Below are 19523 nucleotides of genomic sequence, written 5' to 3' on the forward strand. Positions count from 1 at the left end.
TGTGAAACTTCGATTGCACATAGGTGGATTTTCACTAAGAATATGCCTTATGAAGATAATTGCTTGCACCGGAAATTTTTAGGGGCGTCATAGCAAAAGGGGTGAATACATATGCACATGACAATTTTTAGTTATTTGATCCCAGAAATGTAATTTATGCCTACATTTTTCTCACTTCACAAACTTAGACTATTTAGTGCTGAAGCATCACACACAAATCTGATTTCAACCTGTGGAAATATTTTTGGAATGTAACAAAGTAGGTAAAAAGCCAGGGGGGGGGGGTGTGAACACTTTCACAAGCCACTGTATGTCTGCTGTTCAAGCAATTTGTACTTATTCTACAATGAGATCAGGCTGTCATTACATGTCACACAGGAGAAGTCTGCTCTGGGCTACTCCTGTGTGAGATGTAACGATAGCCCTGATCTCACTGCAACGGAAGAACAAATTGCCAGAGCACAACAGAAATAAGTCTGATTACTGACACATCTCCTTACAAACAGTGTGGAAGACGGGCAGTACAGCAGAGCTGACAGTGCTATGAGAGGAGAGGTGATAGAAGGATTTGTAATATCACACCGCTAAGCTCAGCTGTTCAGCCCCTCCCCCACAGGAGCCTTATCTGAAAGGCGTTCATTTATTTTAATCACGCAGGAGGTTAGACCAGGAAATCAGGGCGGTATCATACATTTTACACACCGAGAAACCTGCTCTAAGCTAAGGTGGGGGCGTGTTCTTTTTCTGCTGTGTTGCTGGCCGCTTATGATTGCTCATCATCATACAGAGAGAAGTACACACCCCCAGTGAAAAATATCTGCTAACACCCACTTCGAATTAACAACCGTTAACGCATTAGGTGCCAAATAATTTGATTGCTAAAAATGTATTCTGCTTTGCAACCACTATTACATTGTGTGTTAAGTTCAACATATATTAAAGAGTTTATTTTTTACAACAAAGGAAATGACCAGGGAATCCAGGAATCAGCACTTCCTGCAAATTGCTGCTTTTCTGTTTGCTGCCTTGCCTGGTCAGACAAATGTAGGATTACAAGCCAGCATATTAGATGCATAGTCATCCACTTAATATATGGACCTCTTCAGCCGGCCAGTGCAGAGTCCTCTTTTACAGAACAACAATTTTTTTTTTGCCGATGGGGAATACCCTTTTATTTATGCCCTATTAATTTTATTAACTGAAGACACGACAAATTACATTTCACCATCATGCCTATTAGACCTTAAAAATAAACAATGGATAACAAATATATGTAAAAAGGGACATTTTTATTAATGTGTTTATGCCATTAGACAGAATTTAAATTATATGTTAAAAAAAACAAAACCAGAAAACAAAAACAAAAATATGACAACCATTTGAAAAAATGTCTGCCATATTTCACCTTTTTACCCGGCTTGATAAACTCGTCAAAAGTTTGGCCTGAAAAAAGTGGATTGTAAGTCAAGTGGTCCTCAAACAAGGATGCCTGCACCAGCTGTAATGATGTACGGCTGTCGGTCGGGTACGCTACCACCAGAGATTATGAAACACGAGATTATTTCAGGATACCATAAAATATAGTCCCATATCAACCCAAGACCTCCAGAGTTGTCCATGAAGTTGGACACTTATCAAATTAAAGTTTCCATAAATTATTATGAAATTTAATCCAACTTTCTAGTGGTATCCAACTTCCAGGCACCGGTGAGATAGCGCAGCCGTATAAAGAGGAGGTCTCTTCCCATCTGCAACCAGCTCCAGAAAGGCACCAGTTTAGATCCTGTATGTAGACAAACAGATTTGGAGCAATGTACTAGTTCATTCATCTTATGCACAAACATAGCAGTTTATTTTGATGAAATGGCTTTATTAACCCCTATCCATCAGAGTCATTTTTTAAAATACTTTACTGGTTCAAAACTTTGTAAAATAAATAAATAAAAATTGGTGCAGATAAACGTAGATTGCTCTTAATTGCATTATTTTTATTTTATTTTTTAATCAAGTTCTGTCTTAATGAGAGAGCAGTCTTAAAGTTCATTCACTTTTGCATGACCGTCTAATAATCCAGAATATATAATCTGACAACTAAGGGTAAATTTCTGCACAGCGAAAATGCAGCAGTTGTTCCACTGGATATTAGCAGTGTGAACCTCATAACTGAGAAGAGCTGCAGAGTTGAGAACCACAGAATGTCAATTTATGCATCGGACATCAGTGCGAAATTCCACCTTTTGCAATGCAAAGGGTGAAGTGTACGGCTTGTTTTACGATACCTATGGTGGTAAGTACTGCTGTGGATGTCACTGTGGCATCTCTGTGGGAAGTCTGCAGCAGAGAAGATACATGGGAATGTACCCTAATAGATCCACCAATCACTAGATTAAAGGAATCTGACTCATGATTAACTCTTGCACTAAATAAAGCCATTAAGAAGCCAAAATAAAGCCTTCAACAAGAGCAGTCATCAGTATTTTTCAAGGGGCAAAGAAGAAAATATGTGGCTTCCAGACTGGACTTCAGAAGTTGTTAAAATGGCCATAATCATATGTAACTTCTAGTCGAGAGAAATTTGACCTGCACTTATGAAAAAAATCCGGATTTATTCCCCCCTCCTTCCATCAACAACCTTGGTAATGTCTGGAAGTCCACATAAATATTAGTTTGCTGAAGATCCAGACATTTGGGGTTTGATGGCATAGTATAAACTCTGATTGGATGAGTTAATATATATAGTGCCTGCTGATCACATATCCCATTCACTCCTTGAGAAAGCCAAGGGCGAAACGTACGTCGGAGTTCTGGGATCTTGATTTAAATGCTGCTGTTCTCCTTTAATGGTATGTTTTCAAATCAATATGTGCAGTTTACCTATCTTATAATTAATTACCGTATTTTGCGGATTATAAGACATCCCAAATTTTGGGAAGAAAAAGGAGAATTTTTTATATTTTTTTTAAATTGTGGTGCGTCTTATAGTCAGTGCGTCTTATTGCTTACTGGGGGTGCGCTGGAGCGGGGTCCCAGGGTGACTGCTGCAGGAAGCTGGACATGGCAGGAGAGGGGCGATGCTGTGGGCCTTAGACTGGGTGGATGGGGTGTTCGGAGATGCAAGGGGATGTTTCGAATGTTAGGCGGTGTGGGGGCTCAGCCGACATTTTGTGAAAGCCCGGACCCCCCGCACTTACATGGTATACAATGTGGTGGACTCTGGGGAAAATGGCCGTCGTATGCGCAGATTGAGATCTCAGCACCAAGATCTCTGGAGACAAGATTTCAGCACCAAGATCTTGTCTCCAGCCCGCAGCGGCCCTGAGACCCCGTTCCACCACAGCTGGTAAGGTATATTCGCATAAGACGCACCCCTATTTTCCTGCCAAATCTGAGGGGAAAAAAGTTCATCTTATAAAGCGAAAAATATGGTGCTTATTTGTTAATTGGATATATATCTGCTCTATTTCACTATACATATTAATATCTTACAGAGAACATAACAGTATTTTTTGATTAACCCCTTCCACATGTGCTGTTTTGATACATTTGTCGTGAACCTTCTTATTTTACTCCCCACAATTTTAATGTTTTTTAACTTCATGTAATAAAATGTCTGACCATGAAGAGCAATCTGTTAGAGGTTCTCAACAATGGCTAGAAAAAGAGATCCCCACCTATGACGTCTATATGTCACAACAGACCCTATTAAAGAAGCTCAGACAACCCCTTTATATGTTGAAGGGTGACTTTCCTCCTCCATTTAGTAAAGTGGACACCATCATGTTTCCTGTTGTCCTCCCCCTCCCACCATCATGTCTGCAGTCACGCTCCCATTACAGTAATGGTTTCATGCCGTCCGCTTTAGGCTTATGTAGTCGGTCAGGTTTGTATGGTACAACATAAAGCAGCGGTAGAGAATTCATCTTACCTTCAATCTCTGTCCAATTTACTGCAATTTCTGCAATCGGGATCTTTAAACATTGAGCTATATATAGCAGTTCCACATCAAACGCCCTGCATAAAGCGGAGATACAGCATATTGATCCGTGCTTTACAAAAGCTACTGCAGATGTCATTACGGCCCTGTGCCGAGGCCACTTACAAATCATGTGGTTTATCCGATCACAACCATCTTCTTAGAAAAGGAAGGTTAATTACATAGATGAGAAGGTCAATGCACCCTGTGGTCTAATGGCAACTTAATCAAAACAGCCATCAGTCTGGTGGACAAATACATGCAGCCAAAACAATAGAATATACGTGAAAAGGACATTTAAAGGGGAAATTGCATAGATGGTGGGACCCACATTATGCGGAGATGGGTTAGAGCGGTGGACTGCAGCATCCAGGTGGAGAGTAAATGGAGAGATGGTTGTGATTGTGTTAGGCTCTCTCCATTCACTTCTAGCAGAGTTTGGTCGCAGTGATACGGCTGTATAAATCGGACCGAGATGCACGGACTGGCTGGCGGCTCTCCTGACCAGAGTGTGACAGTTTCATGTATTGTAATCCTATGCAGCTGTCACACTCGGGTCAGAGAGCTGCCAGCCACCGCGTTCAGATCTGCCATCTACCTGCGCTGAATCATGGCTTCTGGGCTATTACCAAAACTCTAGTAAATTAAAGAGAGAGATAATCTCTCCATCCACCTGGATGACCGCAGTCGCCTCATTAGGTGAGTTGGTGATCGAGGAACCCCTGTTGTTCACATAGGTGCAGGCATATCCCATGGGCAAGTCAAGGCAGTCCAACGTGGGATACCCATTTAAGAAAAAAAAAAAAATTCTTGACCCTATCAACTATACATACATTTAATTCCAACATCCTGGAAACAGTCAGTAAGGCTGTCAGCAGACATGTCCCTTCCTAACAGATGAATGGGGTTATATGGTATAGAAAACCGATCTCCCGATACCATATCAGAGAACTGATAGCTAGACGGGGCTTCTGTACAAGATGGGAAAATACCTGTTTAATATAGTTATTAAATGTATAGTAGATGTGATTCCCAAAGACCCGCATCAATCTTGGGAACAGGACCACGCTGTGCGCAACAGTCATTTGAGAGGTGGTCAGAATTCCCATACAGATGAATGGAGAGTGAAATGCATGGGGATTCCAACCACCTCTCCAGTAACAGTAGCGCGCGTCAGGACCCCGTTCTCACGAAACTAATGCTTTCTCCATAAAATTACTATAGATTGCCTGGTGTAAATGGTTAGCCTTCCGCAGTAAGCTAGGTGCAGACACGGTCACTAAATAGTACTCGGAGTTCAGCTCTGAAGCCTGTAGGTGATATAATCTTACTGATTATTGTGGTAACAGCTGACATCTGAATGGTGCACAGTGCAGGATGTCTGAATACATCCATGTTTAGATAAAAGGCTGCGAGTCACCTTCTGGAGACAGAAAAGTTCTTAATATTTAGAGAATACTTGCACACGATAATCCCGGGGACAAGGAATGCTAACAATTTGCTAGTAAAGATAAAAATAAATTCATGAAGCTTCAACTAGAGCCCAGTGACCCGAGCAAGATAAAGAGCCTTCATTTATGATAAGCTCCAGTGTTGGGCTGACCTTACTTAGTATATTAGGAAAAAAAATATAGAAAATGGGAGAATTTACCAGCGATCAACGTGGAGAGCGGTGAATGTGTGCGCAGCGGCTTCTCGTGTGAACAGCTTGAATCCGCACTGTGTGTCCTTAACACCCCGGACACACAGGAACCAGACGAGGGAATGAAACCCGTACATGAGGAAAGTTCTGAACAGGGAACGCTGGCAAACAAATATTGACAAGATTAAGCCTTTAACATCAAGACTAAACAATTTATGGGCCTGGAAGTTATTTATTTTTTTTTAATTCTCCAATTTTAATTCTAGGTTTAAATCTCCAAGTGTAATATTCAGGGTAAGGCCTTGTCCTAATCTCCAGTAAATAAGTATGTTCCATGCAAAATAACAATCCGACCCCATCTTTTCTTATAGCTACGTGTTGTGCCATTCCTTTGTTATTCCACCTAGAAATGTATAAATTAATAAATAAAAAAATATATAGACAACTGGGTGTTACCAACAGGGGGTGTGTCCTTTTTCAGGCCGTATGTAAAATAAAAGAAAGTGGTAAACCGCTTTAGCAAGCTTTTGAGGAGATATGTTTTATTTACTTGATACCATCTATGTAAATATTCATTTAAAAGGGTTGTCCAGATTAAATAAGAACGAGACCTCATCACTTCTTTTAGACCATTTACTTCCTTTTGGGGAATTTTTATCTTCTCGGACAACCAGTTTAAAAATTGGGTATGCTTATTAAAATGTACGTGACCAATGGCTGACGTGGAAACTAATATTTACCTTTGCTATGGATTCTTTCTCCAGATGAGCTCGTGATCCACATGATATTGCCAGATTATCCTGAAACAAGGAAACAAAAAAATAAGAACAGGCCATTATATAACTTGAGCATATTATTTACATTTCAGAAAAACAAAATGTTTAAAAAAAGTGAAATAACTACATTTAAAAGGAGCACTAGATTTAGGACTCCAATGGCATGGACCTTGTACCGCTGAGCATGGGGTTCAAGAGGGATGATATTACATATGTAACAGTATGCAGAAGAGGCTCAGTGTGGGCCATACAGTTCTAGGGGCACCGTATTGGCAATCTGTAAGACATGTACGTGTAATATATCCGTGTGCATCGGGCATTGTGCTCCCCAAGTGTAAACCCTAATATGTTAAACTTTGTTGGATGTTCATGGTGTGCTAATAAGCATCAGGTCTGGAAGTTAAAGTTGGTGGGAATTGATTTGCAGTAACTGGTCCATTGACCACGTCAGTAATCTTTGGCTACTGGACAGGAAACCTGAGAATAGCCTGAAGGCATCTGCGGCTCTTCTTTAGATTAGCCGGCCTGGCACAACATCACATGTCCATGATGTTCATCATCTCACGGCCTGATGTTGCACCAGGCCGGCGAATCAAACCAAGAGTTGTGGGTGTCGGGAGGTAAAAAGTGCTTCTCAGAGGTCCTGTTCAGGGGCCAGAAATGACTGAAGTGGTCAATGGACTTGTTCCTGCGAATCGATTTGCACCAACTCTAATAGAAGGGTACCCAAATTCTGAGACTGGAGCTTCAACTAATTATGGTGTTTAACGGGAGTTTTATAAGGCTGGGTTCACACATATAAAATACTCCTGTTGGAATCCGCCATTTAAAAAAAGTCTCTGGCAGAGTCATTCGTTGTTATAAGACCAACACAGTCAACTCGGACACTGTTTTTAAGTCAGTCACATTTTTTGTGCATGTCTGAAAAAGAAAAAACACCATTGGGATAGAGGCTGAACAGAGTCCAAAGTAACGCCTTATAGTAATGAATGGAGCCATTGGAGTTTGCGTTGGAATCCCAGAAAAACAGGATTTCGATGGAAACCCCAATGCAATGCTCAGCGGAGAGCACTGTATGTGTGTGAACACAGCCTAACAGTCTCCCCCCTAGTGGTGGCTTTATGTAATAATTGGAAAACGCAAGACAATCAGCAGAAATAGCATTACACGGCACCAACGGACTAGATGAATAAATAGGATTATCCTGTCCTGATGATATCGGCAGACTGAGCGGACAGTCCACCTTTCCTCCTCAGACCTCTGAACCACCAGCAGTGCATTAAACATACTGCTTCATAAACAGGGGACATCTTACTGGCCAGGGCTTCAGACCATCAAGTCCAGCTTCTACATGTTCTAGATCTGCAAACTTGGTAGCTCCATCTGCATCAGCCATCAATATCGTCTTTCCCCTCGATACAAGAACTCCCTGATGAAACAATACAACGGAAAAAGCAGATGTATAAAAAGTATAACTGCTGACATTCACGACATGCAGGTATGCACAGGGCAGACACAAGAACCTCGACAATATTCTTTAATTAACCCCATAAAGACGCAGAACAATTTTAATTTAAGTTTTCATTTTTTCCTCCCCTTTTTCAAAAAGCCATAAAAAATGTTTTCTTTTTCCATCGAGATAGCCGTTATGAGGGCCGAGGGCTTGTTTTTAGTGGGACAAGGTGTAGCTTTGAAAGTCTTCATTTTACTATATAGCGTACAGGAAAATGGTAAAAAAAAAAAAAAAACAACTGCAGATAAATGGCAAAAAAGATGCAATTGTTTTTTAAGGTTCCATTTTACGGCATTAATTGTGCAGTAAACACGACCTGACAACAGGATTCTCCAGGTCCGTCCAAATGTGGCGATAAACATTGGTATTTTTATTTTTACTACAATAACAAATTATATGTGGCTTGGGTCACCATTTTCCGAGACTTTTTCTATTTTGTCGTGAGATGGAGGTGTGGAGGCCTTGTCTTTTTCCATGGCGCGTTGGCTTGGTGAAAAACTCATTCCCAAGAAGACTCATGGCTGTACTAGCTCAAAAGGGTGCTTCTACCCAATACTAAGCAGAGGGTCTGAATACTTATGCCCATGTGATATTTCAGTTTTTCTTTTTTAATAAATTTGCAAAAATTTCTACATTTCTGTTTTTTTTCAGTCAAGATGGGGTGCAGAGTGTATATTAATGAGAAAAATAATGAACTTTTTAGAATTTACCAAATGGCTGCAATGAAACAAAGAGTGAAAAATTTAAAGGGGTCTGAATTCTTTCCGTACCGACCGTACGTGTATTTTTTACTACAGGCGGGGAAAAAGTGTGTGTGTGGGTCGGAGGGGTTAGAGGGGACGGGTGATTCCGATCTTTATGTATCTTTTAATTTAATTTTTTTTTATGTCCATATAAGGGATTTGAACCTGCCATTACTTGTTCACTTGCACTATATGCAGCAATACTATGGTATTCATTCATGACATGTCGCACCGGCCCAGCAGACCCCTGCTATTCTTCCATAGTAGGTACTTTGCCGTGAGTCGGTCTTTCCATGATTGCACCGTCCTCACTGGACAGCGTGAATATTTATGTGCATATTTCTTATAATGGACACTTCCTATATAAAAATACATCAAGACCAGCATTGTGGGCAGGAGATAGACGCTCCTAATTCATTAAGAGGTGCATGCCTCTCCATGAATTAGGTATGTTAGACGAGTGTTGTGCAACCCCTGTGCGCGCCTCGCCACAAATCCTACTCCAGTCCTTGCTGGAGTAAGTTTTGTGTTGCAGCAAATGCAGCCACACGTTATGAATTTGACGAGTGACGTTTGCCATGTCCCCGTCCCATCTCCTACCGCTTTCTCGGAGTAGGGCGAAAAGTCGAAAATTTTAGCGTAGTCTCAAGTTACGCCAAAATTTTGAGACTTTTCAAAGCTTTCATGCCATAAAACTGGCGCAAAAGTTTTGATGAATCTGTCAGCGCTGACCAGTGACAGATCACAGGTGGGAGAGCAGGGGGCCTGGAGAAGCAGCAGGTGGTTGTGGGAAATGTAGTTTACAGGGGTCACATAGGTAGCACTGAAGGACCTCCAAGTTCACGCAGGCACAATTATGAAGGTGCTGGAGCCAGAAAAAAAAGATGTGAGAAATTAGCCACTGAGTGTATAAGATGGTTGGGGTATTTGAAAAAAAAAAAAGAAAATCTGGGATAACCTCTTTAAAGATTAAATAGATGACAGGATGGTGCGAAAGCATTATCCTGCAGGACCAAGAATGACCCCTACAATGTCAAAGAATATAAAAATTTAAAATCTGACTTCAAATGGTTAATACATAGAAACTATACATTTGCGCACCATCCGGACGGCTCCACCTTTGCCTCGATTCTTCACCAGCGTTAACACCCGAACTTTATCACTTCCATATTTCTTGGAATAGTTCAAGGCAACCTACATGGAAAGTGAAAAATAAGATACTTTGGAGAATGTGCCAGATTTCAGAAAAGACTGACAAATCAAAGCAAATAGTGCTGTAAAACAAACATCATAAAAAGGGGACATACATCACCTTCCTAAATCAGGCCATCTAACAATGTAAGGAGACAGGTCATACGTGGATTGGAGGCTAAGGACAGGTCATCGAGTCCTCCTCTATTGTGTAGATAATGAATTGCATTCCTTACAAGTCTAATTTATTATGATCTAGTGTGAAAACAAATAATTGATCTGGATATATAGTGTTCAAACCTTCACTCAAAGGTCGACACCCGATGGTGGAGGACGCCTGTGGCGAATGCCTGACATTGGCATCTGTCACTCAGAGTCGGGTGAATATACTTAAAGGGAACCTGTCACTCTATTCATGCTGCCCAAACCACAGGCAGCAGGACTCAGAGCCTAGCTACACAATTGCAGTCAGGTATATTTTTCTCCGAAATGGTCTGGTGTTTCAGAGGAAATATAGTTTAAAGTTCCAGCCAGAAACTACAGGAAAAGACCTGAAAAGTCGGGCGCTGCCCCAGGGTGGCTTTTCCCTGGGTCCCTCCAGGTGACTGACAGATTTTTCACACATATATGTACATAAGGAGAGACCTGTCAATGACCTGGAACAATGCAAGGAGAAGCCAGCTGGGGGTGGTGACAGTCTATTCAGGTCTTTTTCTATAGCTCCCGGCCAGATCTTCAAACTCTATTTTCTCTGAAACGCCAGAACATTTCAGCGAAAATAAATAAATAAATAAATAAATAAATATATAATATATATATATATATATATATATATATATATATATATATACACACATACATACATACATACACACACACACACACACACAATATATACTGTACTTGGCCGCAATCATGCAGCCAGGCTCTGATACATGCTGCCTGTGGTTTCCTTTAATGTGTATACAGTTAACACAAGCACCTGGAGCCTGGGTTTAAATTATATTTATTTCTTTTTTAAATGTGTAGTTTACACTCTGGCCATGGAACCTAATAAGTTGATAATTCCCCTTCACTTTTCAGCAGTCTCATTATCATCAGAGGCAGGATTACAAAGACATATAACACCACTATACACTGTGTGCACAATTTTTAGGCAAATGAGTATTTTGATCACATCATCATTTTTATTACATCTGTTTTAACTGCAAGCTGTATAAATGTGAATGCTTATTGGATGAAGCAGATCAGGTGATGTGTATTTGTGTATTAATGAAGGATGTGGCCCTTTTAAAAGCTTAGGAAGCCTTTGCAGGTGTTTATTATTTTAATTTACTAAGATAATGACTTTTGTGTTTTCATTGGCTGTAAGCCATAATCCTCAACATTAACAGAAATAAACACTTGAAATAGATCACTATGTGTGTAATGACTCTATATAATATATGAGTTTCACTTTTTGGATTGAAGAACTGAAATAAATTAACTTTTTGATGATATTCTAATTTTGTAAGATGCACCTGTAGATACTGGTGTCGCAATTGACAGCGGTATTTAAGGGGTTAAGTGGCTTTGATCGGTTCCAAAACCGTCCGGGGCCGATACCACAGGATGTCACCCTTTATCAAGCTGTGCAGAATAATTAGGAACTTATTTTCCTCAGGCAAAAAAAGATTTAACTGACTCTGAAAAGTCAAAAATTGTTAAACGTCTTACAGATTAATGCAGCAGTCTTCAAATTGCTAAGATATTTGGACACGATCACAGAATTGAGATGGGAAAATTTAAAAGCCTAAAATGATGAGACAACGATGGAACAGAGACCAGACGGAGTCCAAACTGACTCCATCTGCCTCATAAGTGAGTGGTCCCGTCGGGGGCTTCGTCTGAATCGCATTTTTTTGGAATTTACATGGAAACCTCAAGTAAGTGCTCAGCGGAGAGCGCAGGATAAATGTGAGCCAAGCCTTGTTCTGATTTTTGTGAGGCAGTATGAGCAAATAAACAGCAGTACAAATATAGTTCTTAAATTTTATTTTTGCATGGTTCTTTGTGCGGTATAACTGAAAAGGCGGATTTATTCTTCGGGTCGGTGCGATTACAGCAATACCAGATTTATATTTTTTTATGTTTTGCTGCCATCACTCAGTAAAAATGCTTTTTTTTTTTTTTTTTTTTTTTTATAGAAAAAGGTTTTCGTCACCATATTCTGAGAGCAGTAACTCATTTTTTGGCGAACAGAGCAGTATGAGGGCTTATCCTTTGCACGACGAGTTGCAGATTTTTTTGGCACCATTTTGGGGCACAATGTTTTTTGATTGCTTTTTGTTCAGATTTTTAGATGCAGAATGAACAAAATCCAGCAATTACCGTTTTTTTTTTTTTTTGCGCAGTTTACTGTGCGGCAACAGTGATAAGACTGATTTGTTTGTCGGGTGGGTAAAAAATACAGCGTCCCCAGATTTATATAGTCTTTTTATGCTTTCCTACTTTTACAGAGTAATAGCAATATTTTAAAAAAATGTATTTGTTTTTGAATCGCCATATTCTGAGAGCTGGAATTTTTGTATTTTTTTGCCGAATGAGCCATATTGGGGCTTACTTTCTGCAGGACAGTTTGGAGTTTTGATTCCTACCATTTTTTTTTTTTACATATGACTTTTTGATCACTTTTCATTCATTTTTTTGCGAGTCGATATGATGAAAAAGCGCCATTTTTTGGCGAGATTTTTTTACGGTTTTCCTAGTACGGAATAAATAACGTGCCAGCTTTATAGATTGGGTCGTTCCGGACATGTCGATTCCAATTATGTGTACTTTTTTTTTTGTATTAACGTCAACGTTGCGTTTTTAGTGACAAAACTGCTTTTCGTGCGTTTTTTTAACACACATTTTATGTGATATTTTTCTTCCACTTAGTCCCAACTGTGGTCATGTATGTTTTGTACTTTGATCATTGGTCTCTGCAGTGACTGACACCTGTCAGTGTCTCACTGAGTCAGCCTGTTAGACTCTGAGTCAGTAGGGGGAGTGGGGACGATCCTGTCAGAGGGGATCTTTTAACCCACTCTTAACCACTTACAGGTGCATATCACTAAATTAGAATATCATCCAAAAGTTTATTTATTTCAGTTCTTCAATACAAAAAGTGAAACTCATATTACATAGAGTCATTACAAACAGAGTGATCTATTTCAAGTGTTTATTTCTGTTAATGTTGATGATTATGGCTTACAGCCAATGAAAACACAAAAGTCATTATCTCAGTAAATTAGAATACTTTATAACAACAGCTTGAAAAATGTTTTTTAAAATCCAAAATGTTGGCCTACTGAAATGTATGTTCAGTAAATGCCCTCAATACTTGGTCGGGCTCCTTTTGCATCAATTACTGCATCAATGCGGCATGGCATGGAGGCGATCAGCCTGTGGCACTGCTGAGGTGTTATGGAAGCCCAGGTTGCTTTGATAGCAGCCTTCAGCTCGTCTGCATTGTTGGGTCTGGTGTCTCATCTTCCTCTTGACAATACCCCATAGATTCTCTCTGGGGTTAAGGTCAGGTGAGTTTGCTGGCCAATCAAGCACAGTGATACTGTTGTTTGTAAACCAGGTATTGGTACTTTTGTCAGTGTGGACAGGTGCCAAGTCCTGCTGGAGAATGAAATTTCCATCTCCAAAAAGCTTGTCGGCAGAGGGAAGCATGAAGTGCTCTAAAATTTCCTGGTAGACGGCTGCACTGACTTTGGTCTTGATAAAACACAGTGGACCTACACCAGCAGATGACATGGCTCCCCAAACCATCACTGATTGTGGAAACTTCACACTAGACCTCAAGCAGCTTGGATTGTGGCCTCTCCACTCGTCCTCCAGACTCTGGGACCTTGATCTCAAAATGAAAATTGGAACTCTGGGACCTTGTGGAATTTGTCAATGACTGCCTTCTGGACATCTGTCAAGTCAGCAGTCTTCCCCACGTTTGTGGAGCCTACTGAAACAGACTAAGGGACCCTTTTAAAAGCTTAGGAAGCCTTTGCAGGTGTTTATTATTTTAATTTACTGAGATAATGACTTGTGTTTTCATTGGCTGTAAGCCATAATCCTCAACATTAACAGAAATAAACACTTGAAATAGATCACTCTGTGTGTAATGACTCTATATAATATATGAGTTTCACTTTTTGGATTGAAGAACTGAAATAAATTAACTTTTTGATGATATTCTAATTTTGTAAGATGCACCTGTAGATACTGGTGTCGCAATTGACAGCGGTATTTAAGGGGTTAAGTGGCCTTAATCGGTTCCAAAACCATCCGGGGCCGATACCACAGGATGTCACCTGTCATGTACAGCTGTCACCCATGGAATTTGCGCCCGTTGCGTGGTGCTATTCACTTATTTCTGACCGCCGTTTTAAGATGGCAGTAAGGGGTTAATAGTTGCCCAATATTATTATTTAATATAATTTAAATTCTCTTAAAGACAAATCTTCATTTTTACCTTGCTGAATTTTCAGGTTTATTAAACTTTTGGACTGACTGACAGCCCTGTAGTAGTTCAATGATGAAATTAATCATCAAAAATACAAATTGTCTAATAACTGTGCACACGGTGTACAGAATCAACCAACCATAATAGGTGATGGTCACAGCTCACCTCCTCCCCCTCCTTACACAGATCATACCCATGAAACAGTTTCCCAAAGAAGTCAATAAATCTCCGGTTTATTGTTTCAATGAACATGAGGCTGCCACACCAGAAACCATTGAATGCTGTGCAAGCTATGATCGGTGTAGGCAATATGGCCGGCCTCTTCTCCCTGCCTGGCTCCATTAACTGCTTGCGGTGCGGTTAATCAAGACGACCCAGAGGAGAGAAGTCAGGGGGGAGCCGGACATCAAAGTGAAGCATAATTCATTGTAATGAGTCCGTCACTGCCTTTGGTTACGGTAGCATGAATCTGCTGACTGATGCCATATAATGAGTTAAAAGGTAGAAATCCAAAAGTTTTGTATTGTTCCTCAACTTTTCCTTTTAGGGTAAAAGTTTTTTTCTTTATCCTATGTTCACACTCACTTTCTATATAATTAGGGTCAGATGTCCTGCACAGAAATAACCTCATTGTAAGAGAAGGTTCACAAGAATGTATAAAAAAAAAAAATCCTTCAATTTCATCCAGAAAAGTGGGATTATTTTTTTCTCGCACCCATAGACTTGAATGGATGGGTCTCATCTCCTTTCCAGAGGGATATCGTGCACACTGTGATTTATCTCACATAAGGGATCAGTCCGTGAAAAAAAAAAAATCGGTCATCTGCACCCATTGAATAACATTGGCCTGAGTGCGATCTGTTTTTTTAACGCACAGCACCGAGACCAAACATACGGTCATGTGAACAAGCCCTAATTGGCATGTTAGGTAATAAAGAAAAAAAAATAATGGAAATTTTAGGATTATTTCATAGCTCACAGTAAATTCTGCTAATGTGATCATATAAGTATCAGAGCTATAGACATAAATTACCCATTTAAAAAGAAAAAAATATATAAAAATAAAACAGATAATAAACTATTACCCCATGAAGTCATCTTACCTGAGTTGTTTTATCAGAACTCCCATCATCTACAACGATGACCTCGTACTTGAAAGACGACCGCTGCTTCTGTGCAACAGGAAAAAAAAAAAATGATCATTTTATTTTGTGTTTCATAAAGCACCAAAATATGAAACATCTTATTATTTATTTTTTAACCTGACACTGAAGCAAAAGATGTGCCTAGAAAAGCAAAGCGGTGCTGGGATCCTGCAGTCACAGATAGTGGAACACAAACACTATTAAATTTCTTACAGCAGTTCTACTTTATTGCAATAACATTACTGCCCCCTAGTGTTGGTTACAACAAACGCAGGCAGCACTATGGACTGAAAATTAACTTTATTCTCCCCGGCAGCATTCCAGCTTCAGTCACCACTTTGAATGAACTTAAAGGGGTTTTCCCACGAACAAAAGTTAATTTTAATCAATAGATCTTGGAATAATAATAATTTCCACAATCGGATGTGTTTAAATAAAATGTTCCTGTGCTGAGATAATCTTATAAATGTGCCCCTGCTGTGTACTGTGTAATGGCTGTGTCTGACCGTGCAGGAACATGGTCTGATCATACCACAGCTCCTGGGCAGGGGGGAGGAAAAAAGTATACAGATATTACAGCAGGGGATCACAGCTGATTCTTTCTTTGAGGTAAAACATTGTTTAAAAACAGACAGCGAAATGTTTTACCTCACAGAAAGCAGCAGCTGTGATCCCGTGCTGTAATGTCTGTATACTGTTTCCTTCCATCCCTGCCCAGGAGATCTGGTATGATCAGACCATGTTCCTGTATGGTGAGAGACACAGCCATTACACAGTACACAGCAGGGGAACATTTATAAGATTATCTCAGCACAGGAACATTTTATTTAAACACATCCAATTGTGGAACTTACTATTATGCCAAGATCTATTGATTAAACTGAACTTTCTCCCTCAGCGTTTGGCTAAGTGCAGATGCCGGGCAGGTTAGTAACGCTATTGACCTCCAGATTAACCCCATATCTGCAGGTTATTAGCATTTTTTTTATGGTGGCAGGTTCTCTTTAAAGGGAACCTGTCACCATGATAATGCAGTGCAATCTGCAGGCACCATGTGATAGAACAGGGGGTGATGAGTGGATTGATGTATAGTTTTGTGAAAAAAATATTTAGTATAACCTGTGATTTATTCAGTTAATCCTCTGCTCTTTCTGGGACTTTTGGTCTAGTGGGCGCTCCCTATCAGTGACTGACAGCCATCTCTCTTTACACACTTATAGCTGTCAGTCACTGATGGGACTGCCCACTGGACTGAAAATCCCAGGCAGGGAACACAGTGTGAGGCAGCGCCCCAATGTACGTCCAGACACATGTATACAGAACTTTTAAAATGTGATTTCTTGCTGCTGGAGCAGTGCTTGGGGGTCGTAAAGGGATCTGGCTAAAGAGTTAGACAATCATATTAATGAATTGGGAAGGATAAAAGTTTCTGACAGGTTCCTTTGAAGCTAAAAATGCAGCTAATGTTGATTGATCATTTACCCATACTGAAGATTAAGGGGATGATAAACGGTCATAGCAATGATAATCACACTTATATTTGTGCCCCATGTGAATGTGCTCGGACATGGATGGCCGTCACTTTCCCTCGGGGCACCCATGCTCTTGGGTTCCTGAGGTAATGCACACGGCACAAGCAGGTAGGAGCTTAATGAACGGCTCAGTGATAATAAATTATTAATATAATAATACAACAGATGCAGGGTTATATTTCATATATACCTGTCTCTTTTCAAGAAATTCCAATGCCTCATCCATCATAACAGGTACTGGAAGAGAGAAAAATATTGTTTTACATGATAAAATACAAACAAATTCCATGAATTATGGATTTACCTCAACCCCAATCCTTACTCATCCATTTATAAGGCAGCAGTCCGCTACGACTGGTGGAGACGAATAATACTAGTAGAGATCTACACCAAAAGGCGAGTGTATGAGACAAAAATAACAGATAGCGATCGTCTAAGGTCCTGTTCTATTACAGACAGGAACCACCATGCAGTGCCAGATCTGACACAAATCAGGCAATGACGACATCTGACAGGACCCCCGCTACAACATTGGGGCTCCCCAGGTTCAACCAGGATGTCTGTCATTTTAAGTGGAATCTAACAGTATTTGGCATCACAGTGGAACAATCAGGACCCCAATTGATTATCAAGTGGATGCAGACTGCTAGCCTTCCCAAGACTCCCTACCCTGGCTGTGTTCAGTGGTGTAGCATGGGTTGCATAGAGGCAAGGCAAGCATTAAAGGGGTTGTCCACTACTAGGACAACCCCTTCTGAATCCCTGTATTTCCCCCCCAGTGAAATAACACCTATACCCCCCTTCAATGCTGGTGCCGTTTAAGCGGTGTCGGTACTGGCTCTCTTGTGGATTGTGTGACATTACTATGTCACGCAATCCCTGTGGCAAATCAGCACTAGCTTCACTCTCTGGATGGCAATTAAGTCTGTAGGAGAGGAGAGTGAAGCCAGTGCTGATTGGTCACAGGGATTGTGTGACATAATGTCACGCGATCCATGGGAGAGCCAGTGCCAAAGGCGGCGGTGAAAATAAGTGTTATTTTACTGGGGGAAACAAGCATTGAGAAGGGGTTGTCCGAGTAGTGGAGAACCATTTTAAGTCCCCTCTAGTCACTGAATCCTTAGCACTCCTGAGTCCCTCCGATCAGTCCAGTATTGAACCCCTGATCACCCTAGAAAATGTATTTTAGGAAAATACTGACGGAATTAAATGCATTTAATGCTAGTATATTCAAATATATTTAAAAACTGCCTGCTTATAATTTTTGCAAACTTTTCAAAAACAGAATTGAAATCTATATTGAATTCCAGGGATGAAGGGGTTGCAATATTGGTCCTCCTGCATTATACCCTAAGTGCAGCAGCTGAGATGACAGTCCTCGGCAGCTCAACACGATTCAATACTTCATTATGTTAAGATCAGCCTCTGTCATCTAGTTTGCTCCTCATGCAGAGCACAGCAGTAGAGAAGACCTTCTTATTCCTTCTGTGCTCAACACAGGCTGCGACTAAGATGACAAAGTTCAGTGTAATGAAGTATTGAATGTAAAGAAATTGCACACAGTCAATGCTTCACTATACTGAGCTTTGTCATCTCACTCAGAGCACAGCAGCACAGCAGGTCATGACAAAGTCTTCTCTTCTGCTGCGCTCTGAATAGGCAGCAACAAAGATAAAGAGTCTGCTGCCTCACTCAGTCTAATCGCCAGGGGAACAAGGCACTCACTGCACCACTTTCAGTGGGTGAAAAACTGGTGCTTTCAGCTTAGTGGATTTCTCCGCCCTAAATCCTTCGACAGTGGTGGGGGCTGTAAATTTTGCACTCCCAAGAATCTGGCACACAGGGATGACCTCCACTATGTCACTGGCTGCGCTGCAGCTTCCTGCACTGTGGGTGATGTTGACAGAAGAAAAGAGAAAAATATCAGCAGATCTACTAAACTGAATTCATCATCTTTCCACCATCTCATTTATCCCCCCCCCCACCTGAGCTATCTATCAATGTCAATGGCTGTTCACTCTCCCCAGTCCCGCAAGCTCGCTGCCTTGGGGGTAACTCTGGACTCGGATCTCTCCTTCAAACCACATATCCAAGCCCTTTCCACTTCCTGCCGACTCCAACTCAAAAATATCTCCCGGATCCGCACAGTCCTCAACCACAAATCTGCAAAAACACTAGTGCACGCCCTCATCATCTCCCGCCTCGACTACTGCAACCTCCTGCTCTGTGGCCTCCCTTCTTACACTCTCGCACCCCTCCAATCTATCCTAAACTCTGCTGCCCGACTAATCCATCTGTTCCCCGGCTATTCCCAGGCCTCTCTCCTCTGTCAATCCCTTCACTGGCTCCCCATTGCCCAGAGACTCCAGTTCAAAACCCTGACCATGGCATACAAAACCATCCACAACCTGTCTCCTCGATACATCTGTGACCTAGTCTCCCGGTACCTACCTGCATGCAACCTCCGATCCTCACAAGATCTCCTTCTCTACTCCCCTCTTATCTCCTCTTCCCACAAT

At 40.9% G+C, this 19523-nt stretch overlaps 1 protein-coding gene across 1 annotated transcript in view; it reads right to left on the minus strand.

Annotated features, from left to right (window-relative positions):
* Positions 1 to 1270: 1270 nt before the first annotated feature.
* Positions 1271 to 19523, minus strand: part of ALG5 (ALG5 dolichyl-phosphate beta-glucosyltransferase) — a 31124-nt gene continuing 12871 nt past the window's right edge. The window contains exons 3-10 of the mRNA XM_073662560.1: positions 17195 to 17241; positions 15431 to 15499; positions 9749 to 9841; positions 7707 to 7820; positions 6356 to 6415; positions 5625 to 5776; positions 3926 to 4011; positions 1271 to 1783 (exon numbers count right to left, since the gene is read on the minus strand). Of these exons, the coding sequence (XP_073518661.1) occupies positions 1668 to 1783; positions 3926 to 4011; positions 5625 to 5776; positions 6356 to 6415; positions 7707 to 7820; positions 9749 to 9841; positions 15431 to 15499; positions 17195 to 17241 (737 nt within the window). The 3' untranslated portion in view covers positions 1271 to 1667. The remainder of the gene's footprint in view (positions 1784 to 3925; positions 4012 to 5624; positions 5777 to 6355; positions 6416 to 7706; positions 7821 to 9748; positions 9842 to 15430; positions 15500 to 17194; positions 17242 to 19523) is intronic.

The sequence above is a fragment of the Phyllobates terribilis genome, unplaced genomic scaffold, assembly GCF_046119375.1.
Source record: "Phyllobates terribilis strain yellow unplaced genomic scaffold, ASM4611937v1 Scaffold_2__4_contigs__length_985480577, whole genome shotgun sequence".
Lineage (NCBI taxonomy): Eukaryota > Metazoa > Chordata > Amphibia > Anura > Dendrobatidae > Phyllobates > Phyllobates terribilis.